The 27,726-nt window shown below is 44.9% G+C and overlaps 1 protein-coding gene across 1 annotated transcript in view; it reads right to left on the bottom strand.

Annotated features, from left to right (window-relative positions):
* The window catches only part of LOC144669349 (receptor-type tyrosine-protein phosphatase H-like), a 54,299-nt gene extending 49,994 nt beyond the window's left edge, over positions 1 to 4,305 (bottom strand). The window contains exons 1-3 of the mRNA XM_078531712.1: positions 4,278 to 4,305; positions 2,622 to 2,852; positions 258 to 536 (exon numbers count right to left, since the gene is read on the bottom strand). Coding sequence (XP_078387838.1) covers positions 258 to 536; positions 2,622 to 2,852; positions 4,278 to 4,305 — 538 coding nt within the window. The remainder of the gene's footprint in view (positions 1 to 257; positions 537 to 2,621; positions 2,853 to 4,277) is intronic.
* Between the last annotated feature and the right edge of the window lie 23,421 nt (positions 4,306 to 27,726).

Below are 27,726 nucleotides of genomic sequence, written 5' to 3'. Positions count from 1 at the left end.
ATACTACCACTTTCCAGCAGGAGTCACTGGGCACAAGACCCCAATTGATTACTCCCCACCCCACCCCCACACTCCATTGGCAGGAGATACTAAGGCCAACTGTCCTGTCCCAATTACTGACCCTGACTGACATCAGCTATCACGGTGCATGCTGCATTGGAGTCCAGTATCTTCTGGTTCGCACGTCTCAGCCCGTATGTGACTTTACCACTTGAGCCCTCAGTGTCAGGTCCCTTTAAAAGGAGGGGGTAACTAACTTGTGGTGCCTTCCACAATCTCAGGAGTACTCCATGTGTTCTCAGGAGTGACAGACGTCACCGTCAGGTTATATTGGACCCCAGGTTTCAGGCCTGTCACATGGGACATATTCTGTCCTCTCCCTGTGGAGTGGGTCTTAGCGAAAGCTCCAGTGTCACTCGTGACTGTAATGTTGTACGTGTATTCTGACACTCTTGTATCATTGGGCACTGCCCAGCTTATTACCAGTCCCATGGTTGTTCTATTCACCAGAGACAGATTGGTGACCGGTGATGGATCTGTGAACAGAAATGCAGAGGCAGAGTTCATTAGAGTTAGTCTTTCTTTGTCCTGTGTGATTCTGGATTCTGTGGTTCAAAAAGGTTGCTACCCTATAGCTGTGTAGTAAGCTATCGCTGACCCTGTGGTCGAACATTGAAAGGGTCCGGGTGTGAGGTTTTCAGGAGCAAGTCACATCTGATACAAGCTCACTACATGGTGGTTAAGAACAGCACAATGTCTATCCCACAGGACAAAGTCGATATCTCTCAGAAGTGCCATCTACCAGGTGAAACTTTAAACTGAGGCTCCTTCAGATAGTTCCGGTCAATTAAAAAATAATCCCATGGCACTTCTCAAAGTGGAGCTGGCCGTTCCCTCAGTGTCCTGGCAAACATATCTGCCTCTAATAATCTCTCCATTCATCTCGTTATTGTGGGATTTTGCTGTGTACAAACTGGCCGCTGCAATTAGCTACATGACAGCAGTGGTTACCCTTCAAGTGTAGCACCTTGGCTGTTACGAGGAAATAAATGGTGGTCTTAAATGCAAATGTGTTCTTTACCTCGTCAACCAGTAAGGATCATCAGGCCACACGAATGCAGCACAGTCTCTTTCTGTATGTAGCAACGGAGTCCTCAGAGGAGTGACTGCCCCTTTAAGAGATGGAATGTCACTCACTTCCTGGGCCTTTCACGTTCTCAGAACCCCGGAATTCAGGACTGTCACTTGCAACACTCCAGCTCAGTGCAGTGGGGGGCATAATGAAAGCTCCCAGTGGCTGTAACTGTCACATAGCTCGAGGATCCTGTATCTCTGGCTCATGTGAGACCACACCTCCGCCCACTCCCCGCACTCTTGCGTGTCCCTCGGCTATGCAGCTGTCTTACGGTATTTGAGTTCCCAAACTTGTGGGTGCACAGATTCCAGGCTTTACGCTTTGCCTAATATCCCCACCGAACAGGACTCTGGAGATTCACTGGGGGCAGGGGGAACCTCGCTGTGTCCTTGCAGAGAAAAATAATACCATAGCAGAGCTACAGAGCACTGGTTTCGTGAAGTAGTCGCCGAACTTTAAGTACATCGTTGCACGGCGTCACAAGTTTTCAGACTCCCTTGGATATTATTTTTGGCAGAGCAGAGGCGCTCACTATTATCAGTGGTCTGATTACATTATGTTCAGGAGCGCACCCACACTGTTTACTATCCAATTGTACAATAGAGTAAGCCAGAGTGTTAGTTGTCATGGAGTGTCAAGACTTTAACTCATGTTCCTGTGTGCACTTCTCCAATATTTGAGTTTATTTCACAAAGAGCACGTTGTGACATTTTGGGTATGGCATGGGGTTTGGTCTGGAGAACAATACAGGGTGTGGTTGGTAGAAGCAGTGTGGGTCCCAGTATGGGATATGGAGGTGGAGTGGGACATGGTGTGGGGCTTACTGTGTAGCCTGGTATAGGGTGTGGGGCCCACTCTGAGGTGTGGGAAGAATTGCCGTGTCCGGTACCCAGCGTAAGATGTGAGGTCTGGTATGAGGTAATGATAAAAACTCATCCACTGTCTGCATGCTCCCTTTCATCTGCACGGTATGGCGCCTTTCGCTTTCTCTGTGTCATTTTCACAACCCAAAATGTTAAATATATATTTAAAAGGTAAGCTTTTCTCTTCTCACAACCCATTCGTTTTGGGAGTCTTGATGGTGCTGTGCACGGTTCCTAACTGAAGAGGAATGGTTGGTGCCTCTATCAATACCAAGGGCTAGGGTTATGCCAGGACAGCTCATTGACATAGTGCATTGTACCATTGACAGATAATTGGCCTCAGGCTTGACACTACCCTCGTTTGACTCTCACAAGGAGAGTCTTCACGAGTGAGACCTCTGACCGATCCCTTTCCTCCCGCAGGATCCCTGATGGTGAGATAGTTACTAATACCAATGTAGCAATCAGCTAAGCTCAGGCGAGGAACCAAGTGATCGTTATGGTGAGACCAAGTGATGTCTTTTTTCCACTAGCCATTGGAGGGATGGGAAGCAAGGAGGGAGTGTTATGTTCAGAGGGTTTCCTCAAGAAAAGTTTTATGTTGCACCTTATAGCAAACTTACTTGTTGTCCCTGATTGAGTAGTGTTGGAAGAGCAGTTCTGGTACTCAACCCCAATAGAAACATTATAGTTCATCCCTTGCTGAAGGCCACCGAATATCACACTGCTGCTGTTCTCATTTGTTGTGCTCGTGACATTCTCTAAAGTGAAAGTAATCTTGAAATCTTCACTCATATTTTCCCAAGAGACTTTTAGGGCTGTTGTGTTAACAGGAATGATGGAGACTTTTGCTGCTTGCAGAGAAAGGAAATAAATGTTGTTAAAAGCTATTAGAATATTCATGAACTTTTTTCTCAATAAAACATCTTGGGGGACTTTGCCCCCAAAAGGCCACAGACACACAACCAGTTAAGATGTTCAAAATGGAAAGAGATATTTACTTGGGTAGGCAGGGGTTGCCAGGCAACAGGGTTTAAAAAGATAAACCACCATGGCTAATAAAATGGCTGACCGGGAATGATGGGCTGAATGGCCTAATCCTGTTCCTATGTTCCTCATTGAACGTAACTATGTGTTGTCAGTTAACTTGTTTCCTCACATGCAGTAAGGGAGTCCTTCAGGTATATGTTTTTCTGCCTCTCTCCTCCCCGTGCTGTACACCATCCCAGGTTAGCGAGGGAGGGTGAGGTATCTGCAACTGTCTGCCAATATATTTACCAAGCCTCTTAAGAACGTTTCTGAACATCTCGTGGTGTCACTGCCACCTGATCATTAGTCTTTGCCTTTCTCACAACCCTAATCTTATTTCCTCTACGCAGACTTTCGTCTGGAGACTTTATTTGTTTCACTTTCCTCTGGCTAGTCAAGGAGACAGTGGGAAGGAGTCAAAAGCCCTTTTATTTGGTCAAGAGAGTATTGTGTTTTTATAATGATTTAAAGGCACCAATCACTTGTAAGGGATTGTGCAGCCACATTGTTGGTTCATTCATTGAAACTAGGCGCATGGGAGCATTCATACAGAGGCACAAAGTTTGAAGATATCAGAGCTGCAGAGCTGTGTGTGCGCGCTGCTGAAAGCAAAAACAAAACTAAAACTGGATCGCATGACACACTTCCTTCTAGTGATGGCATGCTGTTATCTCTTAAAGACATATTACAACACCCCCCTTTCTTTTTAAAGGAGCTTTCCCCCTCTTCCAAAGAAGTATAACTATTTACACTACATGTTCACGTTTAGTGACCATTGCGTAAGTGTAGAGAACTAATGAATCTATGAACGGAATTTTACAGCCCCCTGGCCAATTGTTCAAAAGTCCATTGACTTTGGCGGGACCATAAAATCCCGCCAATGCAAAATTCTGCCTTATGAGTCTCTAAAGTGTAAAGCTAATCTACTGGTACACCCAGGTCTTGTGGTGGTAACCTTGTCTGGAGGTGTCTTTAATTGCTCACAGTGATCTGTGGGATTGTCATTCTTGGATGTTGTTCCTGGTTTCATTTGGGATCTTGTCCTCGATGCAATAGGACTGCACGGTGGTTGAGGAGCGGGAATGGATCGGATTTGTCCTCAGTTACGCCTCACCATTGTGCCTTTGTGTGTAATGACTCATAGGACCTTGGTTCTGAACAAGTCCTTGTCACCTCGGCTGGTTGCCACGAACCTTCTGTGGGATCCTGGATGCGAACTTGTCCCAACTGTAAACTTGGTAACTCTGTACCTGCATTTTTACCGTGCACGTCGGTCATCTTCTCTTGTAGTTTTAAAAGTTGCCTTCTAGAATGGGTAAGAATAGGTAAATTGGAATGCACTGGTTCGCTAAACATGAGTCCTGTTAGTGATGGAATAGTTGCACTTAAAGGTGTCGCTCTCAGGTATAACATTGCAATGTGTAGATCTTCCTCAGTCAAATGTTGAAAAGACATGGTCTCACCATGCAAATCATTCGTTCAGCTAGACCGTTAGAGGTAGTATAATGAAGAGAAGTCATAGTGTGATTGATGTTCCACTTCTCACACATATCCTGAAATGATATACCAATAGATTGCAGACCATTATCCATAATGATCTCTTTAGGCACACCAAATAAACTGAAGAAAAGTACTTAAGAGTGTGTGCGACAGTTGTGCTTGACTTTTTGTCTTGAAGGATGGAGTACTTGGTAAAGTAGTTGATGATGACATTGAAGCCAGTACCATGGACATGGAAAAGGTCAGATGCGATTTTGGGCCAAGGATGGGGAGGAACGTCATGTGGAATCTATGGTTCCTTGTGTTGACGTGGAATATGCTCTTGACATGCCTCGCACTTCAAGACGACGACTTCATTGTCATTGTTCACACCCGGCCAACAAACCTCCTCTCTGGTGAGACTTCTTGTCCAATCTATGCCCATGTGTGAGTGGTGAAGTTGTTGAAGGATATCAGGTCACAAAGATTCTGCTTTTCCTTTAAAAACAACTCCCTGGGAGATGCCTAGTTCGTTCCGTTAAGGTCAAAATGGTCTCATGTGTTTGTGGACATGCTGAATTGAATCAGGTCATCCTTCAAAAGATGGTTTTCCACAGTTTCTGCAGTGTGGAATCCTTCACCATTTCCTCTTACAGTTGCTGGCATTTGTGTAGTGCCAAATGTACCAGATTAATTTGGAGAATATCTTCAAGTTTGAAGTCGTTGAAAACAATATCATCAGAATGCGGTACAAAATGTGGTAAGTCCTTGGGAATTTGCCGTGAGATGTACTGACCAGTACATCTGGCATCAAGCTTCAAGAAGAATTTTGCACCTGCAATCTTTGATCTAACTCTTCTAATATGGGTATTTTGTAAGGACAACATTTCAAAGCAGCGTTTAAACGCCATGGATAGAGGCATGCTCTCAATGACCCATCCTTCTTAATGCCACATGCAATTGAGCTGCACCAGTCTGTGCGCTCTTGTACTCTTCTAATGATTCCGTCTTTCTCCATTTTGTCCAATTTGACCTTCAGTTTTTCTTGTAAGTGGATGCTGCACTAATGCGGTGAATTAATTGACAGATTTGCATTCTCCTGCAATTGTAATGTTGCAGCTCCTTTGAAACGGCCAATTTGTCGAAACATTCTGGATATTTCGATGTTAGGTCATGAACTGAGGCGATAGGGAGTAGGTTCTGTGGTTGATCTGCCTTGTTAAGTCTGGCTAATTCTATGGATTGTCACTAGTGTGAGGTCACAGCGTGCTGGTAGACCAGTGATAACCGGGCCTTTAGTCTCCATGATGTAGAACATCTGACACCCAGAAGGATTGATTGTACTTGCACTCCAGGACTATGGAACCTGCCCTTGGAATGAGTGGACTGTTGTATGCTGCGAGTTGCACAGCAGTAGGTTTCGCCATGGCCCTCCATGTCTGTTGATGCATGTCTTTTAGAATTCGCAGGGGTAGTATGTTGGCACTTGACCATGTTAACCTTGGCCAATAATGAGTAGTTACCAACTTTCTTAAGGCAGATAATTTGAATCTTGGACAGTGAGATAGCGTCTATGTTCTCCATGAGCTCAGTGGTGTGAAACATGTGTTCACTGCTCTCTGTCTCATCATGCACATCATTGTCATTTTCTAGTTTGTTAGTGACCTCATGTATATGTTTCTGATGGGGTACCGGATGGTCATTCTTGTTTAAAGCTACCTGTTGTGTATGGTCTGTTGGGACCAGTACACGGCTCTCTGTAGCTGCATCAGCCTTTGTTCTAGTCACTGCCGCTTTCAATGGCCTTTTCTGCCACATGCTTTGCAGAATTGATTAAAACCTGGGCATTTCCTCGGCGCATCTTCCACATATTTTGCTAGGTTTAGGCATTCTAGTGAGCGCATCAACAATTGGGGTTGTGCTTAGGGTCTGTAAGCTTCATTGACCTACAAGTGTTTCTTCACACTTACATCCATCCCTGAGTAGTAGCTCTTCAATGCGATATGTTTTGGGCTTGTCTAGCAGATCTTTCTGGAATGCTTCCATGGGAGTGGATGCAATCACCAACTCAACAATTCCGTCTGCAGGCTCTGCATTGGAACAATCACAGTATGTACCCTTTCCTCTGCATCTGCTGATGTAGTGGTCTATGGATTCTGCAGGCTGTGGTTGAAATGACATGAACTCTAATTGATGAATGCAAAAGTTTAACCTGATTCTGAACTGGTCTTCCAATGTAGCCCATACCTTTTGCGGAGCTGTTAGCTCTTCTGCTGTTAATCCGGACGCATTCAGCCTATGTAAACCTTCCTTCCCAACCGCTAGGCAATTTTTTACAGCTTGCTTTTCTGGTTCAGCCACACCTGAATCAGGAAACTACCACTCTGTAAGCTGTTTCAACACTTTGAATCCAGATGTTAGGCCAGCTACATCCCAATTCAAACTGGGGAACCTTGTGGACATTAAAGGTGTAGATCATAGGTGTAACATTGTGATGTGTAGATCTTCCTTGGTCTTTCTACATTTGAGAATTAGGGATTTCACCGTGTAAATCATCCATTCAGCTAGGCCGTTAGATCTAGGGTAATGAGGAGAAGTGATAGCATGTCTTGTTGTGTCGCTGCCACCTGATCACTAGCCCCTGCCTATCTCACAACATTAATCTTAATTCCTCTACAATGACCTCCTTCTAGAGACTTTAGTCCATTTGTTCCACTTTCTTCTGAGCAGTAAGGGAGACAGTGGGAAGGATTCAATAGACCTTTTATAAGGACAAGAGAGTGTTGTGTTTTTATAATGATTTAAAGTCACTACTCACTCATAAGGGATTATGCAACACATTGTGGCTTCATTCATTGAGACTAGGCACATGGGAACATTTATGCAGAGACATAAGGCTTGAGGACATCAGAGCTGCAGAGCTGTGTGCGCACATTCTGGTGAAAGCAAAAATGAAGCTAAAACTAGATCGCATGACACACTTCCTTCTAGTGATGTCATGCTGCAAACCCTTAAAGGCACATTACAACAGAGAGGAGCTGGAGAACTGCAGGATGCCAGAAGGGACAGAAGCAGTGAAAGGGCATGTAGCTGCACTGGGGAAAAGGGGGTAACCTAGGGTTTGTGTGGGGGTAACTTGATCTGTTCAAGTGGCTTCAAGATGGTGGGGGCTGAGGAGGCAGTTTCCAGAGGAGATGAGGCCATGGGGATGTGAGGGTGTGTGTGAGAGAGTGAGTGGTGATGTCTCTTGATCTGGCAGTGAGTGAGATGCCAGTGAATGTGTGATGGGCTTGTGAGTGTGTGAGTTTAAAGTGATGAGATGGTTGCCTTACCCTGGCAGCATGGATGAGATCATTCATCCTCTATCTGCATTGGATGGCCAACCTCTTCTGTGCAGCATTGGCACTGACCACCACTGCTATCGCCTACCAAGCCGGAGTGGTGAGATTGCCGGACCTCCTGCGGCCAGAGCGGGGATGGAAGACATCACGGTGAGACCTCCAGGGACAGGTCACTGAACTATTCTTGGCTTTTAGGGCCATGTCTTCACTGGAGCAGTCCTGGGCTGTAAGCATTGAGAACTGTGTGTGTGTGTGTGTGTGTGTGTGTGTGTGGCTACAGTTTAGATATGGTGCCCGGAGTGTGGAAATGGTGAGGTAACGGTGTGGCGGGCGATTCAGAGGCTGCCCGCCAGCGAGACGACATGGTTCCTGTGGCCGTGCAATTAATGAGGTGGGGAGTGGCCGACACGGCACGAAAACCCGCCACTGCGGCCGGCGGGTAAAAGTCTCACGCCCGCTACCGCACTCAGGGCAAACCTGGAATGATGCCACCCAACCCAAGTCTTTCTCGAACCATTATCTGCTCTCAGGTGAACAAACCCAGCCATGACTAAAAATTTATTCAGTGTTTTGCATTATAAATAAAAAAGCTAACGATACAAGGAAACATTACTGAAGAGAAATAGAATGGGCACCAATTGGTTTTTTTCCCCCCCAACTTTCACTACAGTCATGTAATTGCTGTGGCAACAGAGCATGATAGATTAAGAACAATTAAAATAGTAAGATAAGCTGCCATTGTATTTTTTTCTGCATTGTTATGTCCCCAGTATCACAGCGTGGAGTCTGAGTGTGTTTAATTATGAGCTAAAATTTCATTTCATCAAACAGAGCTACATGATTGCAGATCAGTGCAGCATTCCATTGGTGACACTAAGTAAAAATGTCAAAGGTGACGCCGATGACATTGGCAACACTATTGATGCAAGGTTCATTTCTGCCCATGCCTACTGGGAGTTATTTGGAAGCCATCATTATTACTCACACTCATTTAATTGTGAAACTTGAAGCCCAAAAAGAATTCCTGTTAATAGCAGCTTTGATGCCATTAGGTTGGGTGTAACCTGGGCTGATGATGACATGCCAATTGTGTGTATATTCCCTTTCACATTACAATGCTATGATGCAGTGTTCCTCCTCAGGAATTACTTTTACAGAGACTGATGGGCTCGGTATTAGTGGGTGCAGGCACCCCCCCCATCAACGCTCCCACTCATCATGACAACCTGGGCACTTTGGCACTGTCTCTATGCCGCTCTGCACATCTATGTTTCTCTTTCATAGGTCTCAACAGCCACTGCAATCCAGGCACGAAGCCACTTTAATTGCTCATTTACCAAGCTCAACCGTGGTGACCCACTGAATGCCCACTGCTACTTCAGAGGTGAGCACAAATCATGGACAAACATGAACGCCCTCACAACTCAATTTATCCCACTTTCCTATTGGTTAATATGATCACACAGAGGGATTCCCAACCACTGGTTTGCTCTGCGGGTTGTCATGGTGATTCACCATGTCAGTGCCCATCAGTGATCAGTCCTAGTGTAACATTTTGGGACTTTAATTTATCTGACCTGGAGGGGATTTTCGTTTAATCCATGCAACACAATTGCTACAAGAAAAGCATTAAATGCCTAACATCCATCCACCATTTAATTAAATTGGGAGTGGGGGTGGTGCAGTGCAGTGCAGTGCAGTGCGATGCGATGTGATGTGGTGTGATAATGTCAATGGACTAGTAATAAGAAGGCCCAGGCTAATGCTCTGGGGACATGGGTTCAAATCCCACCACAGCATCTGGTGGAATTTATATTCAATTAATAAACCTGGAACGTAAAACTAGTCTCAGTGATAGTCACCACGAAACTATCAACCATTGTTGTAAAAACCCATCTGGTTCACTTATGTCCTTTGGGGAAGGAAATCTGCCGCCCTTACCTAGTCTGGCCTACATGTGACTCCAGACCCACAGCAATGTGGTTGACTCTTAAGGGCCCTCTGAAATGGCCCAGCAAGACGCTCAGTTCAAGGGCATTTAGGGATGGGCCTTGCCAGCAATTCCCATATCCCATGAAAGAATAATAATTAAAAAATAATGAGAATACCCCCTGGGTGAAGGTAGCAGATAGTTCAGTGTCATAAACTGCTTTACGTATCTTTATTGGCTGTAAGATGATGGGAGTCATTCAGCACATGGTCGTACAATTGAGGAAAATAAGCCACCAGTGTAGATGGTTTCTTTCGTTTCAGTTAGCATGGGAGGTAGGTTTGTTGGGAAATGAAATGAAAAAAAAGTCATCAGCCAGGGGGAATTGAGCATAAAAACATAAATAAGTCGTATTCCAGCTAGCTCAGGGACAGCTAACTTCTTTGTCAATTGAGCCTATAATGACATTAGGGAGCGACAAGCAGCAGATCAACGGAAAAATATATTCTGTTTACGTTCTATGCTTATGTGCTCTATGTAGGATAAACCTGTTGATCTCATCTCATTGGGAGCCCTTTCCAGTTCATTTCCCTGCAGGAGAACACGTGTGGAAGCATGTTCACGGTCATAGGATCCTGTACACGTCACAAAGGATCTCTATGGTCACCCTATGTATGGGAAAGTAGAGGCGCACACCAGGTCACTGCGAGCGCAAGGCCGATTTACAGAGTGATGAATGGGAGTGAACAAAGCAGCAATGACTTATATTTATGCAGTGACATAAAAGTAATAAAATATTCCAAGGTGCTTCACAGGAACACTATAAAACAAAATTTGACAGCAAGCCACATAAGCAGATATTAGGTCAGATGACCAAATCCTTGGTCAAATAGGGTCGGCTTTAAGGAGTGTCTTAAAGGAGGAAAGCGAGGTAGAGAGGTTTAGGGAGGGAATTCCAGAGCTTGGGGCCTAGGCAATTGAAGGTGGAGCAATTAAAATCAGGGATGCTCAAGAGGCCAGAATTAGAGGGGCACAGGGATCTTAGAAGTTGCAGAGGTTGTAGGGTTACAGAGTTAGGGAGGGATTTGAAAACAAGGATGAGAATTTTAAGATCACAATGTTGCTTGGTAGCCGATGTCATTCAACAAGTACAGGGAAGACGAGAGAATCTTCTAAGGTAGCATTGTGAAAATTTGTATTGCCTGATTAAGCCAATGTCACTTTGCTACCAGATTACTTTGGCCTGAAGTTTAGAATGTTAGTCTTACAAGAACTCAATTAACCTCAGACAGAACAAAAGAATATTCACCAGCTCAACCCAACAGAACTTTTATCATACCTTGGAATCTAAATAAAATTGTGGGACTTACCAGAACAATTTAGGGTCTCAACTACCTCCTGTTGAGAAAAAAAAAGTGCATTAGGGAAGGGATAGTATAACAGCCCTTAAACCTACCTTTCAAAAGCTTAATTCTTGAAATGATCTATTTTTCCCAAATTCCTGATCATTGGAAATCAGCACTTCTCCCACTCTCTTCTCCAGCCCCTCCTCCCCAATTTTCCCCTCCTTCATTCTCCCTCCCCATTCCATCCTTCCCTCTCATTCCCCCTCCCTCATTCCCCCGCCTCCCTCATTTCACCTCTTCTCTCATTCCGGACCTCTCCCTCCCTTATTCCACCCCCACTTTCCTCTCTTTCCCCCACTGCCCCCTCCGCCGCCCCCCCCACCCCCCAAACTCCCTCACACCCCTCCCACATTCTGGAATGTTCTGTCGGTGTTTGTGGGGCTGGAAAGTGGCATAGTGGTAATGTCACTAGGCTAGTAATCCAGAGGCCAGGCTAATGGTCTGGGGACACACCACAGCAACTGGTAGAATTTAGATTCAATTAATGAATCTGGAATTATCAAGCCAGTCTCAATGATGGTGATCATGATGACTATCATCAATTCTTGTAAAAACCCAGCTGGTTCACTAATGTCCTTTAGGGGAAAGAAATCTGCTGTCTTTACCCAGTCTGGCCTACTTGTGACTCCACAGCAGTGTGGTTGACTATTAACTGCCCTCAGTACAAGGGTAATTAGGGATGGGCAACAAATGCTAGCTGGCGTTCACAATACCTACATCCCATGAAAGAATAAAACAAAACCACAATGTATATCATAGGATAAACAATATATCACAGCATATATAATCTTAGCATCTATTACAACATATTATATATGTTGCATAACACATATATATAAATCACATACCACAGTCTCTATATATACATATCATATATCACAACATGTCATGACACATATTACCAAAACATATATAATAGAATAGATAACATATATCACACCTATCACACCACATCTAACTATGTACTACAATATTATGCAGCATATATCATAATGTCGCGTAAAATATATATCGCAACATATATCATATGAGCTGTTTCTAAACCAGCAGCCACTTTGTTCATAAACTTGGGCTGAAACTGTGCCAAGGCCAGTGCCATCCAGCTGCCAACATCTCCCCACATCCAGTCAACCTTCAACGCCTCCGTATTGTATTACAAAGCTCCTTGTGTCATAGAGTCACAGTCATAGAGGGTTTCTGCCTCTACCACCCTTTCAGGCAGTGAGTTCCAGATTATCACCACCCTGTGGGTGAATAAATTCTTCCTCACATTCCCTCTAAACCTCCTGCCTCTTACCTTAAATCTATTCCCTCTAGCTATTGATCCCTCCACCAAGGGGAAAAGTTCCTTCCTGTCTACCCTATCTAAGCCCCTCATAATTTTATACACCTCAATTATGCCCCCCTTCAATCTCCTCTGCTCCAGGGAAAATAACCCCAGTCTATCCAATCTCTCCTCATAACTAAAACTCTCCAACCCAGGCAACATCCTGGTAAATCTCCTCTGCACTCTCTCTAGTGCAATCACATCCTTCCTATAATGTGGATTCCAGAACTGCACGCAATACTCTAGCTGTGGTCTAACCAGCGTTTTATACAGTTCCAGCATAACCTCCCTGCTCTTTTTTCTATGCCTCGGCTAATAAAGGTAAGTATCCCATATGCCTTCTTAACCACCTTATCTACCTGTCCTGCTACCTTAAGGGACTGGTGGACATGTACACCAAGGTCCCTCTGATCCTTGGTACTTCCCAAGGTCCTACCATTCATCATGTATTCCTGTGCCTTGTTTGTCCTGCCCAAGTGCATCACCTCACACTTATCTGGATTAAATTCCATTTGCCACTGTGGTATGGGAAGGTGACCTTTAATGTCCTAATCTAATTAATTCACTCATAAATGGAAACCCCCTGTGGAGCCCAAAGTCAACAGACTTGGTTGAATTGAGAGTAGAATACTGGAAGTCTGCCATCTCAAACAGAGCTGGAAATATTCACCATCAGTGGAAAGGGAAACAGCTATGATCTAAAATTGCTGAATTCAGTGCTTAATAATTTCAGATCATAATCCCCGCTCCCATTCTCACAGACGGTTGGTGTTGGTAATGACTCTGCTGCAGCCAGTTACACTTCCTCAAGGGCCATCTTTTGATCCTTTACTTGCCTCATTAATATCTCCTTTTCCACCTTGCGCCATCGTTAATCTCTCCCGCCTACCACTCTGTGGCTGGAACCTTCCGTTCTGGAGGCAGACAGGAAGTTGCCCTCCCCGCCATTAGCTCACCACGTCGAACGTCTGGGCACCATATTTAAAGGGCACCCGGGCGGCCTGCACTGTCCCTTCCACCTTTGCCTGGCCACTGCTCCACCCTTCCCCGCTCACCCTCCCTCCCTCCCTTGGTCGTCCTCCACGCGACTTGCACTGGCCCCCTGCTCGATCCCCAAGCATGGGCAGACATTGACAGACGCTTCCCCAAAGAGGACAATGCCGCGGCAACTCACCGTTAATCATGGGAGAAGTGGAGCTCGCCAGGTGCACAACACTTACCTGCAGCCGTAAGCGTGAACGTTCTAATTTCTCGCTGGCGGGAACTTAATTTGGAGGGGGAAATAAATTCTGGCGGGGTGGCCTTTTAACCAGCCTGCCCGACTTGCTAATGGATGCGATAGGGCTTCCCGACACCGCTCGTGGGGATGCTCGACCCACTTGAGAACAGAATTCTGACAGCTCATCCCGCCACCGGGAAGCTGATGTTTGGCCTCGCGCCAAATAAATTCTCCCCAGCCGCCAAACTTCCCGCTGCTGGCGGCACAGGAAGATCCCGCCCTTTAAGACTTTCCCTTTTCTTCTCTCCTGCTCTCCTCTTTCCTTTTACTCCCCAGTGCCTCATTCCACCACCAACCCACCCCCTCCCCTCCCCCGCCACCTTCATTCCCTGGTTCTGCATTTGTTTAAAAGCCTGTTCAACCTGTAGTTTCTTTCCCCCCCAGTTCCGATGCAAGCTCATTGACCTGAAATTGTTTCTCTCGCCACGGACGCTGTGTGCTCCACTGAAGGGCTCCTCACATTTTTGATTCTTGAGGGAGACTGACCAAATTGCTCTACAGACCGCTGGCATGGACTTGACGGGTTGAATAGCCTCCTTTTGTGCCTGCAAATAGGGGGCATCTCGCTCGTTGGAGGTTCCACCCCCTCCCCACCCCAACCCCCGGGCAAAATGGGGCTGCCCTGAACACAAATCGCACCTCAGGAGGAAGAAACAGTTCAGACCAGCGTTCTTATTTCCCAGGTTTTACTGCTTTCTTTCTTCTGGGGCTGGTGCGATTTTGTTCAGCAATGCCAGGTCGTCACACAATCGCTGACCAGCGGCCCTTAAAGGGATCGCTTCGAGGCTATGGTCAGACATATGTTTTTAAAAAAATGCTTGGCTGAGTGTGAATATGCCTGTTGCACGGCGTTGGATGCAGTTCAGTAGGTCTTAATGAAGTCTTTGTAATGTTAAGTAGGTTAGCTTTATGTATTTATTAACAAGAACTATGTTCACAGTAAAGGCTACAAGCTAGGAACTCTCTCCATGCTTGCTGGGGCACACAGCTCTGTCCAAAACTAGACTGGCCCCTAGGTGCGGGTCATGTGTTCTCTTACATCACTGTGTGGGTGGTACTGTACTCAGACCCACATTAACCCTGTATGTGCCGGACCTTTATCTACAATGTCCACGTTAAAATCGTGGGATGGTGCAGACCCTCCTCTACCCGCCCTGCTCACCAACTGGTGCCCGCCTTGCCCACACCCCTCCCCGCCAAAATCATTCTCCTTTTTCTCTTTACGCGTTCCCTTGCAGATGCAGCTGCGGTGCAGCAACTTAAAACCTGAAGCCTCACCGCCAGAGAGTTGCCTATAGCAATGGGCAGCAAGTTTCTCCATTGAAATGGGGTCTGAGATCCAATATCAGGTGCCCCTCAGGCATACCAAGTCAGACGCAGGTACCGTTCCCAGCATCCAGTTGGCACCCAATGAATTTCTAGGCCAACTGACAGTGCAGCATTCCATCAGTACTGCAGGAAAAGTGTCCACTTTTCTACATTCCCCCCCAAACCAGAGGAAATAGTTTCTTTTTATCAACCCTATCGAACCATGTTAATCACTCCAATTAGGTCACTTTTGATCCTTACTCCACGTATTTTTTTTGCAGCATATTCCTGATTTTCCGAGGCTGTACTAAATGTGCATTTAGGGAAATCATGGAATCCAAGATTTCCATGGGGATGGAGGCAAGTGAGTTTCTGCCGGATTTCCCATCCACGTTCGCTCTCCATGAAGTTCGTCACTGGGGGGTGTAAATTCAGAAATTTAATCCTCTAATGGGTATTCCTAACCAATGTCCCATAAACTCTCCTAATAAAACAATGTACCGTACAGTCATTAAATGTCCCTCACCACTGGACCAAGATTCTAAGGCACAAAGGATTGGACACTCATCAACTGGTCCACAAGCAGTTTCTGACACACTTGAGGAAATTCTCTCTAAACCTTGAGAGAGAGAGCTGGCGGGGAGAGGGGTTAGGTGGAACTTTGTGCACCATGACATAGCCTAATGTTCTCTGAGACCCGAGGGACTAACCAAGTGACAGAAGAGGGATCCTGAAGGATCTCACATCCCCTCTCAGCTCCTCCAAAGGACCCCCCCCTCACAAAAAAGAAAGTGCCACTCTAAGCTCTTCCAAGCATCTCTCCAAACTGGCATCACGGAAAGTGTATTCCGTAGGGTGTAGGTTAGCAAATCCCTCCAAGACGTTTCTCCATGGAAACCTTCCTTTTTATTATTCAGTATTGGGATGTATACGTTGCTGGCTATTCCAGCATTAACAACACATCCCTAGCTGTTCTGAGAAAGTGGTTTGGAAAAAGAAAAAAGGAAAATTGGCATTCCTATAGCACCTTCCACGACCTCAGGACTTCCCAAAATGCATTCCAGTCAATGTCTACACTTTTTAAGTGTAGACTCAGTGATCATAGGACTGCTACAGCATCAAAAGGAGGCTTTTTGGCCCATTGCATCTGTGCCAGCTCTCTGCAAGAGCGACTTGTGTATAATGCAGGAAATGCAGCAGACAATTTGTGCACAGCAAGCTCCCACAAGAAGCAGCCTGGTAATCTGTTTTTGTGACGATACTGGGGATAATTCCCTTGCTCTTCTTTGAAATAGAGGCCTTTTGGAATATTTTTTACTGTGTACTGGAGAGGACAGGGGGGGCCTCGCTTTAAAGCCTTGTCCAAAAGAGGGAAGATCAATCGGCAGCTTCATCCAGGCTTCCTCCAGCTCCTGATCATGATCCCCATTTTTCCAATTCTGGCCCACAGTGCATCTCCCCCAATTCTTTCAGGACCCAGGCTTCCACCAACACCCTCCCATGTTCTAGAATTCTCTTCCTAACCACTTCTGCCTTGCTATCTATGTGTCCACTTATAAACACCTCCCCAAATCTCTTCAACCTCCTCTTTACTCTGGCTTGGTATCCAATCCACTATCCTTAGGATATCTTGCGGGCTAAGTTGTAGCTTGGTTTGCAACTATCCCTTGGTAAGCATCACATTCTGACCTCAAGCTGGGCACAGTTGGCAAACAGATAGAGTGTCGCCATTCTCCCTGTTGTACTGCCTACCCTAAGCTGCCACTTGCTACTCTCTCTCTCATCAAACCAACCAGTTGTACGACAGAGCTCCTCACAGTCTGCTGCACTGTTGTGACACGATTAAGGATGCGCCACAGTGACTATTGTACCCCCTCATCATGCAGCACTTTCTGAAAGCAGGAGGGTGAAGCAAAAAAAAAGAAAGACTTGCATTTATATAGCACCTTTCACGACCACAGGATGCCCTGAGGTGCTCAACAGCCAATAAAGTACTGGCAAAGTGTGGTCACCTTTCTAATACAGGAAACATGGCTCGCAATTCGCATTAACACAAAAGTAAAATATTGCAGATGCTGGAAATCTGAGATAAAAACAGAAAATGCTAGAAAAGCTCAGCAGATCTGGCAGCATCTGTGGAGAGAGAAACAGAGTTAATGACCTTTCATCAGAACTATTCTGATTCGACAGATAATTCTGATGAAAGGTCATCGACCTGAAGGACCTCAAGTTTAATCTCTCATCTGAAAAACAGCGCCTCCAGCAGGGCAGCACTACCCTCAGTGCTGCATTGGAGTATTAGCCTTGATTTCTGTTCTCAAGTACTGCAGTAGGACTTGAACCAACAACCTTTTGATGCAACAGCAACAGGTCTACCACTGAGCACGTGGGGCTCATGAAAAGGAATCATAATCTGCAGACCTGAGAGGGTCTATAGCATCTCACTGCACTGACTCTATCAGAGTCAGTTATCACCTTAATTTTTAAAAATTAATTCATGGGATGTGGGCTTCGCTGGCTGGGCCCAGCATTTATTGCCCATCTCTAACTGCCCTTGAGAAGGTGGTGGTGAGCTGCCTTTTTGAACCACTGCAGTCCATGTGGTGTAGGTACACCCACAGTGCTGTTAGGGAGGGGGGGGTTCCAGGATTTTGACCCAGCGACAGTGAAGGAACAGCCGATATATTTCCAAGTCAGGATGGTGAGCAGCTGGGAGGGGAACTTGCAGGTGGTGGTTTTCCCATGTGTCTGCTGCCCTTGTCCTTCTAGATGGTAGTGGTCATGGGCTTGGAAGGTTCTGTCAAAGGAGCCTTGGTGAATTCCTGCAGTGCATCTTGTAGATGGTAACATTGCAGTCACGGTGACTAGTGGGATATTGGGAGTGGATATAAATATAAATACTGCCATATAATGTAGCCATATAAATATTGTGGCTACAAGAGCAGGAATATGTTCACAGTTTACTCAAGCGAACTCTAAGGGGCAGGTTGAAGAAATGTTTAAAGATTTTGTATGTGAAGGGAAAGTCTTTCCATGTGTACAGGGTGGAATAGGTAAAGATGTTAAAAATTTAAGAGACACAGGAGCTAGTCAATCCTTAATGTTGTAGGATAATAATATTTGTTGTTCAAAGGGAGCGTGGCAGGAGAAGATAACAATAAGTGGAGTTCATGGAGATGCTAAATCTATTCCATTGTGGAAGGTAAATTTAAAGAGCAAATGGAATACGGGCAAAGTTTTAGCTGGAGTGGTGGAAAAATTGCCGCAGGGGTTCAATTTATTCTGGTTAATGATCGCATCTGGTTTGCAAATGTGGGTGATGCCTATGGAGTTGAGCAGCCTGTAGAAGTGTTTTCAACAGAAGTGTTACAGAAATAGCATCTGTTACAGAAGGAACATCCTGGATTGTTTCCTGTGTTAAAATGAGATCATGGGGAAGAACAAGATAAGCAGGCAGTTCAAAAGCAGGAAGAAGGTGTCAAAATCCAATTGGCTGGCACTGTATTTGATAACATTGTTCAGGAGGAAGGAATGCAGGGCAATTCAGCTGAAGTGTTTAACTCAAAGAGGTTAGTGGAGTTACAGAAAAATGATTTGCAATTAAAGCAGTTATATCAGAAAGTTTATTCAGGAACATAAGCAAAATAACCAGTATTGTTATTATCTTTGGGAAGGTATTTTAATGGTGGTCAGATTACCATCTGAGGTGCATCAGATTGTTATCCCATTAGGTTATAGAAATAGGATTCTGAGGATTGCTCATGAAATTCAAATGGGGAGACATTTAGGAATTAGGAAAACACAGGAAAAGGTACAGAGGTATTTTTTTGGCCAGGATTGCATAGGGATGTAGCCAAATTCTGTGCAACCTGTTCTACATGTCAAACAACTGGAAAAGCACAAACTGTGATTAAGCCGGAGCCTTTAATCCCAATACCAGCATTTGAAGAACCTTTTACCAGGGTCATGATTGACTGTGTAGGACCCCTCCCTAAGACTAAAAGTGGAAATCAGTATTTATTGACAATAATGGAAGTGTCTACCAGGTTTCCTGAAGCGATACCTTTAAGAAATATCACAACTAATTAGATTGCGGAGGAGTTAATTAAATTTTTTTTACAAGGTATGGGCCAAAATCTTCTGTTCAGCGTGCAGGGGTGGGCCCCGCACGCCGACACATAAAAATGACGCGTGCATCCCGACGTCACCGTGTGTCATTCCGAACTTCGGTTCGACGGGCGCGCACTGGAGTCGGCTGCACACCCGCTGAACTGTCAAAGGCCTGTTAAGGCCGTTAATAATCTAATTGAACTAATTGTCAGGGCTGCCCGTCCAACCTTAAGGTTGGCGGAGGGGCAGGCGAAGAGCCCAGGCGGCCGTCGCATTTTTCATGGAACCTCATCCACGGGCGGGGTGAGGTTTCATGAAGGGTTTATAAATCCAATAAAACGTTTCAAGAAAATTCATAAGCATGTCCCAGCTCATGTGACAATGTCTCAAGAGGGGACACGTCTGAATAATTTTGTTTATTCTTTCTTTCAGTTTTTGAGAGTGAAATTAATCTCCTTGAGGCAGCTCCGTGCCTCAGGGAGATTTCTGTGCTCTAAGAGCCCAGGCCCCGACTCACCCTCCTCCCCCTCACCCGCGCTGTTAGCGCTGAGCTAACGTAAAATGGTTGCACGCCCGACCCTGCCCGCTCCCGCCAAGCCCACCCGATGGGGAGAAAATCCTCCCCATGGTTTACCTAAGGAAATACAATCGGATCAGGGGTCAAATTTCATGTCACAGCTGTTTAAGGAAGTGATGAGCAGTTTGGGGATAAAACAATTTAAGTCAACAGCTTATCATCCGGAGTCACAAGGAGCTTAGGAAAGAAGGCATCAAACTTTAAAAACTATGATAAGAGCATACTGTCAGGATTATGCACGGGATTGTGTTACAGGAATTCCATTTTTGTTATTTGCTATTAACGAAGCTCCTAAAACCAACTGGTTTTAGCCCTTTTAACTAGTTTATGGTCATGAGGTAAGGGGACCACTGAAATTGATCCATGAGAAATTGGTGGGTCAAAATTCAGAAACTATTCCAAACAAAAACAAAAAGCGCTGGAAAAGCTCAGCAGGTCCGACAGCATCTGTGGAGAGAAAGACAGAGCTAAGAAGAAGAGTCATATGGACTCAAAACGTTAACTCTGTCTTTCTCTCCACAGATGCTGTCAGACCTGCTGAGCTTTTCCAGCATTTTTTGTTTTTGTTTCAGATTTCCAGCATCCGCAGTATTTTGCCTTTATTTCAGCAACTCTTCTTCTGGGTAATGTATCAAATTTCAGGGAAATATTGAACAGAGCTTGTGAATTGGCTAGGGAACATTTAAAGGCAGCACAGCGAATGATGAAAGTGAAAGCAGATAGGAAAGCTAAAAATCGCAGTTTTGTTTCTGGAGAAAAAGGTACTAGTTTTGTTATCAGTACTAGGTGATTCATTAAAGACAAGATTTAGTGGGCCTTACCGGATTGAAAAGAAGTTGAGTGAAGTGAATTATTTAATAAATACTCCAGATAGAAGAAAGAAGCAGAGGGTGTGTCGTGTAGATATGCTTAAAAAGTACTTTGACAGGGGAGAGGATCAAAAAGAGGTATCAGTGATGGTGGATGATGAGAAAGAGGTAGAAGTGCGGGACTCTGAAATTGATTTTCCTCTAATCAAATCAGATAATGAGGAGGCGCTTGAAAATTTAAATGAAACATTAAGTTATCTCCCAAGCAAGTGTCAAAGTGATTTGAAAAAGCTACTGCAGTCGCACAAACCTATTTGTGGAAGTAAGCTGGGAAAGACACATTTAGCTTTACATGGGGCAGGATTTCCCGCTCGCCAACGGCTAAAATGATGCGAGATGTCGTCGGGCGGAACTCCTGATGTCACCGCGCCCCTTTTAAACTTTCGGGTAGGCGGGGGCTCGGCAGAATCAGCTGTGCGCCCGCCGACCTGTCAATGGCCAATTGAGGCCACTGACAGAGTCATTACAGTAATGAATGGACCTGCCCGACCAAGCTTAAGGTTGGCGAGCAGGCCAGGAGCCCCGGCGGGCATTAGAAAAAGCATGAAACCTCATCCACGGGCGGGTTTTAAAAAATGTAGGTTTTAAAAAATGTAATTAAATTGTATTTAAATGTGGTGGACATGTCCCAACTCATGTGACACTGTCACATGGGGGGACATGTCAGGGAATTATATTTTCTCTATTTTTCAGATTTTTTACTGTGGAGCCGATCTCCCTGAGGCTGCACTTAGCCTCAGGGAGATGAGTGTGCTCTATCGTGTGCGTGTGTGAAAGAGCGCACTCCCGATTTTGGGATTCCCCACCCTGGCCTGCACAGGGAGCGCATAGCGCTTCCGTGCGGACGTCACGCTGGGCGGGCCTTAAATGGCCCGCCCACGTAAAATGGATGTGCGCCCCCGATTGGGGGTGCCGATCAGAGCTGAGTCTCCGCGCGCCCGCTCTTCAACTCTTCCCCCCCCCACCAACCGGGGGAAAATTCTGCCCATGGTGTGTGTATAGAAATGTCATCCTCAATAAGGCAACAACCTTATAGATTAAATCTGGCAAAGTTATCACAAGTACAAAAAGAAATTGATTCATGCTTCAAAATGTTATCATTGAGTCTAGTTGCAGTAACTGGAGTTTGCCTATTATACTGGTACTGAAACCGGATGGAACACAAAGACTGTGTGTGGACTATTGAAAGGTGAATGCGGTGACAGAAGTAGATTCATATCCTATACCACGGTTGGAAGATTGCATTGAGAAAGTGGGACAATCGAAATTTATCACAAAGATTGACTTACTTAAAGGATATTGGCAGGTACCATTGTTGGGCAGAGCAAAGGAGATATCAGCCTTTGTAGCGCCAAGTGGACTACATTAGTTTAAAGTCATGCCATTTGGTATGAAGAATGCACTTGCGACATTTCAAAAACTGACAAAAGTAATTGTGGGTCTAAGCAATTGTGCCGTTTATATTGATGATCTAATAGTTTTCAGTCAGACATGGGAGGAGCATTTACAGCATCTGGAAGAATTGTTTACTCGACTACAAGAAGCTAATTTGGTGATGAACTTGGCTAAAAGTGAATTTGCAAAAGTGCAAGTTACGTATCTAGGCCATACCATTGGGCATGGTAAGGTGGCTCCGAGAGATGCCAAAGTCAAGACTATCATAAATTTCCCAGTGCCTATAGCAAAACAAGAAGTTTTAAGATTTCTGGGCATGAGTGGGTTTTACAGGAAATTTGTACCTAATTTTAGCAGTGTGATTGCGCCACTGACTGAACTATTAATAAGAACAAGAAGTATCAATGGACACTAGGGTGTCAGAAGTCATTTAATAGTTTGAAAACTGTATTAACTATGACACCAGTTTTGGCAGTACCTAATTATGCCAAACAATTTAAGTTGGCTGTTGATGCAAGCGATATAAGCATTGGGGCTGTACTGTTACAAGAAGATGACACTGGAATTGAAAAACCAATAGAGTATTTTTCACGGAAGCTGAATATACAACAGAGAAGATATTCAACAATCAAATAAGAGACTTTGAGTTCGGTGTTAGCATTGCAGCATTTTGAAATTTATGTTGCAAACAATTCACCAGAAACAATTGTTTATACAGACCATAATCCTTTGAAGTTTTTCAAGACACATTTCGAGACAAAAGTGTAAGGCTTTTCAGATGGAGTCTATTATCACAACCATTTAATCTACAGATTATACATATCGCTGGAAGAGAAAATCTGTTCGCGGATGAGTTATCAAGAGTTTGAAGCTTAAAGGAAAATTGGACATTTTTAAAGACTGGACACCTGAACTGGAGTGGTTTCTGTTGATACCAAAGACTTATGTCTATATCTTGTTATGTTAATGCATGCATCTGGTAATGTAATAGTGTAATAAGTATAAGAGATAGTGTGAGATGGGTTATTAAAATGAAGCCGTCTTTTAGAATTAGGACGGTTCATTTTTCGGTGGGGGTGGGGGGTAATGTCATGAAGTTATTGATGTATATTATATTACTGGAAAATATTTCTGTTTTAAAATAGAAGTTTAGTCTGTGGGTGTGTCTCAATTGGATTAAAGCCAGCTGGTCTGGGTGCTTTGGTGCGTGCTAGTTTTGAGATGTAAGAGAGGTAGAGGGCATTTACATTTTATTGAATAGAGCATTCAAGAAGTGGAGTGAAATCTGACACTTTAGGAGCAGAGATCAAGCAATAGGTTTATGTTACTAATAAAATTGGTGCTGTGAAAGGGGTTTTATTGTTAGAAGAGTGATACAATGAAAATTTACATTCAGTGAGCTGTGCTAGGTATAAGGATAGCAGTTTTTGTGTGTGGGGCAGAGGCAATGTAAGATCAAAGCAGCTGTAAGCCTCCAACTGACCCCACAGGAACCAAAGTGAAAAGAACCTCATTTTGAATTTGTAAGGCGAAAATGCTTTGCCTGGTGTTTGGTTAAGTCTATGGGTTGTTGTTGCCTTAGGGGAGATTAGTTTAGGAATTTGTTAAAAGTTATGATAGTAGTAATTTTTAGCCATGTGTATGTGTTTAATATGTTGCAACTTAATAAAATGTTTCATGTAGTTTAATACAAAAACCTCTCAAGAACCTGTGGTCTGATTCCTGAATTTAGAGTTGCAACTCAAACGTACTACTTAAAAAATATAGCTTATGACAGTTATTTAAAGTTTCCCCTCTGGGATTTTTAAATAACTCAGCTTTATCGAAAGGCTGCCTCACAACGCTTTGAGAAATGTGCTAAGTCTTTCCATCAAGTACAGGCTGAAAAAAGTGATCAGCTGGGACCTTAAATCAACAGAGATGGATCAGTGACAATATGCAGAGCCTAGGGTGTGTTACAAGATGAGAATAGGTTGTGCTTTATCTAATCGTTTCTCTCTTATTTTACTACTTATTTACCTTTGAGGAAGAGGAGATTAAGAGGAGATTTGATAGAGATATTCAAAGCCATGAGGGGCCTGGACAGGGTAGGGAGAGAGACAGAAACTGTTCACATTGGTGAAAGGATCAGGAGCCAGAGGTCACCGATTGAAGGTGATCTTCAAAAGAAGCAATAACAACATGAGGGAAAACCTTTTTTTTTTATGCAGTGAAGGGTTAGGATCTGGAATGCACTGCTTGAGAGTGCATTGGTGGCAAATTCAATTGAGGTCTTCAAAGGGAATCAGATCATTAGCTGAGGAAATAAAAATTGCAGGACTATGGGAAAAAGGAGTGGGACTAGGTGAGTTTCTCTTGCAGAGAGCCGGCATGGACATAGTGGACCGAATGGCCTCCTTCAGCTCTGTAACCATTCTATGATCCCACACTCCCAGAATGGAAACAAGGAGCACGGCTTCAGAGTTGCACTGTACCCACTCTGATTCTGGACACTCCAGCACTATCGGGGACACAGGCACATCCCCTGTTGGATATCTCAGCGTCCTGTCAGCTTCTCAATGACCTTTTTGCCTTATCATACGACCTGCCGCCCAGCTTAACCTACCATCCCATTAAACCAAGGGTTTGCGTTAAACATTTATAACTTTGCCACATTTAAATTCCGTATTATAGTATTGTGCTTTCTGACAGGCTGTAACATTGCATTATTAGCAGGTCTCCGTTGGGGTTGCTCCTAATGGCATCCTATTTTACAATGAAAGAGGCATTATCAATAAAATGTGACAGTGAAAGTATGACAGGAAGTATGTATGACATTTGAAAAAGTGGAAGCTATTTGCATTACCTTTAATACATTTGATCAACAGGAGCATCTGGTGTTTTACAGGAGAGTCTTTGGTCAAAGATCTTTGACTGACAAGAAAGTATTTGATCAGGTGTAATCCAGCTGAATGGCTCAAGGGGCTGAATGGCCCACTCCTGTGTCAAGGGTTATGGGGAGCAGGCAGGAAAGTAGAGTTAAGGCCACAATCAGACCAGCCATGATCTTACTGAATGGCGGGGCAGATGCGATGGGCCGAGTGGCCTATTCCTGCTCCTATGTTCTTGTGCGTTCCCAATTGACCAAAGCATCTTTGACAGGCAAGAAGATCATTGATTGACAAGAAATCCTTGAAAGGGAATTTACACCCTATCCCAATGCTGACAATTATGAATCTACTCCCTTGGCTACTGATAGCCAAAATCCTCCTTTTAATGGTTCTCAGCCTCTAAGGCTAATTTTAGGTTTTATGCAACTGCTTTTTGCTTGAAGTTTCAGTTCCTCATAATTTTCGGTTTATTTCGTTTTTGCTAGGTAGCCCTGTTACGTTTGAGCAGACCATGCTGCTGCTGGTAACTTATTTGGTCCCTGTAACAACTGATAAGATGGGTGTGACCATTTCACATCGGCCCACGGCTGTCTCTGTCACTACCTGTGGAATCGGCTTTGACATGAGGGCGAAACGGGAGAGAATAGTGTCACGAAGTACGCGACGCTGATTTGGACACTGATCCCAGTACAGCCTGAGTAAATCCAGGTCACTTACATGCACAGTGCTTACCAAAGTCAGCACTAGAACAAACCTTTGCAACCCCAAAATGAGTTCCCCTTTCACATCAGGAAAATGCTTGGTCGGTAGTTTCAGTGCGGTTTTATTCTGAACTTTTTAAAAATAACTCCCATCCACATCCTGAAACAAAGGCAACATACTGTGGATGCTGGAACTCTGAAATAAAACCAGAAAGCGTTGGAAAAACTCAGCAGGTCCAGCAGCAGCAGCTGTCGAGAGAGAACAGGGTTAGGGTTTCAAGTCCAATGTGTCTCTTCTTTGGACTCTTCATCACCTTTCCAGACAGAAGTCTGCCACTCTTTAACCAGGAAGAGCCGACGCTTTCTAATCCTGGCTTCATCAGCATTCAGTGCCAGGTTTTGTACATTCTTCCTGTTCACAATGGCAAACCGACATCAGTTGTTCAATGTCTGTGGCATTTTCAGGAAGAGTCACACAGACTCGAAATGTTGACTCTGTTCCTCTCTCCGCAGATGTTGCCAGACCTGCTGAGCTTTTCCAGCATTTTCCACCTGTGTCCTGCTCTCTAGCTGTTAATTTTATGCAGTAAATCAGCAGCCTGTTGTAGATCCCAGCTGATGGTCCGAATCAGGCTCTCGAGGACAATTGGAACAGTTAATTGCGTGTTGTGATGGCAAAAGTAAAAGTGGCCACGCTGGTTCTCCAATGGTAAGAGGTGTCTCCACTCCCACAGCAACGCAGTCGACACCTCACTGCTCTCCCAGGTCAGCTGTATCAAACCACCACAAAGGCCAAATTCCCTACCCAACACTGGCTCAAGAAGAGGACCCAGTGCCGCCTTCTCAGGGCAACTAGAGTTGGGTATTCAATGCCAACCTTTGCCAACGACGTCTCTATCCCAAGAATCATACTTCTTAAAACTTGCTCAGCCTGCAGAACGGCTAACAATGAAATGTCCCACTCCACACCATCTGCACATGGATCAAACTGGCTAGTCGGTCATTGAGAGTAAATCTCTCAGTATTAATCACCACTTGTTACTTACTCTAATTTATCACCAGTCACAAAGGTACAAAGTGCCAACAGCCCTGTTAATGATTACACTTCCCTTTTACACCAAGAGTGATTTGACACAGAATGAACAGCAGGAGACCATTCAGCCCGTCACCTCTGCTCTCCAAATGAGCAATTCACTTAATGCCGTACTCCCACCTTCACCCTGTAATCTTGCTCATTCTTTCTTTTCAGATAACAGTCTAACTTGCTTCAATTGAAGCAGCTTCCCTCAGAAGCATGGCTGCTCCATGTCCCCTTTCAACTACTGCAGGGTTAGTGCATCATAGTAATCACCAAGTATTGAGCAGCTCAGATTTAGAAAAACCTGAGGAATTCCAATAGAGAAGTCTCCACAGAGCAAAAACATTTAACATAACACAAAAACCATGTCCTACACCACTCTCCCCCCTCACTCTCCCCTCTGTAACCCTCACTCTCTCCTCTGTAGCCCTCACTCTCCCCTCTGCAACCCTCACTCTCCCCACTCTCTCCCCCTGTAACCCTCAATCTCCCCTCTGTAACCCTCACTCTCCCCCTGTAACCCTCACTCTCCCCTCTGCAACCCTCACTCTCCCCACTCTCTCCCCCTGTAACCCTCACTCTCCCCACTCTCTCCCCCTGTAACCCTCACTCTCCCCTCTGTAACCCTCACTCTCCCCACTCTCTCCCCCTGTAACCCTCACTCTCCCCTCTGTAACCCTCACTCTCCCCTGTAACCCTCACTCTCCCCTCTGTAACCCTCACTCTCCCCTGTAAACCTCACTCTCCCCACTCTCTCCCCCTTTAACCCTCACTCTCTCCTCTGTAACCCTCACTCTCCCCATGTAACCCTCACTCTCCCTCTGTAACCCTCACTCTCCCCATGTAACCCTCACTCTCCCCTCTGTAACCCTCACTCTCCCCTGTAAACCTCACTCTCCCCACTCTCTCCCCCTTTAACCCTCACTTTCCCCTCTGTAACCCTCACTCTCCCTCTGTAACCCTCACTCTCCCCATGTAACCCTCACTCTCCCCTCTGTAACCCTCACTCTCCCCACTCTCTCCCCCTGT

The sequence above is a fragment of the Cetorhinus maximus genome, chromosome 29 (assembly GCF_964194155.1).
Source record: "Cetorhinus maximus chromosome 29, sCetMax3.hap1.1, whole genome shotgun sequence".
NCBI classification, from domain to species: Eukaryota; Metazoa; Chordata; class Chondrichthyes; order Lamniformes; family Cetorhinidae; genus Cetorhinus; species Cetorhinus maximus.
The sequence above is the reverse complement of the archived record's forward strand: the minus strand, read 5'-3'. Positions and strand labels throughout refer to the sequence as shown.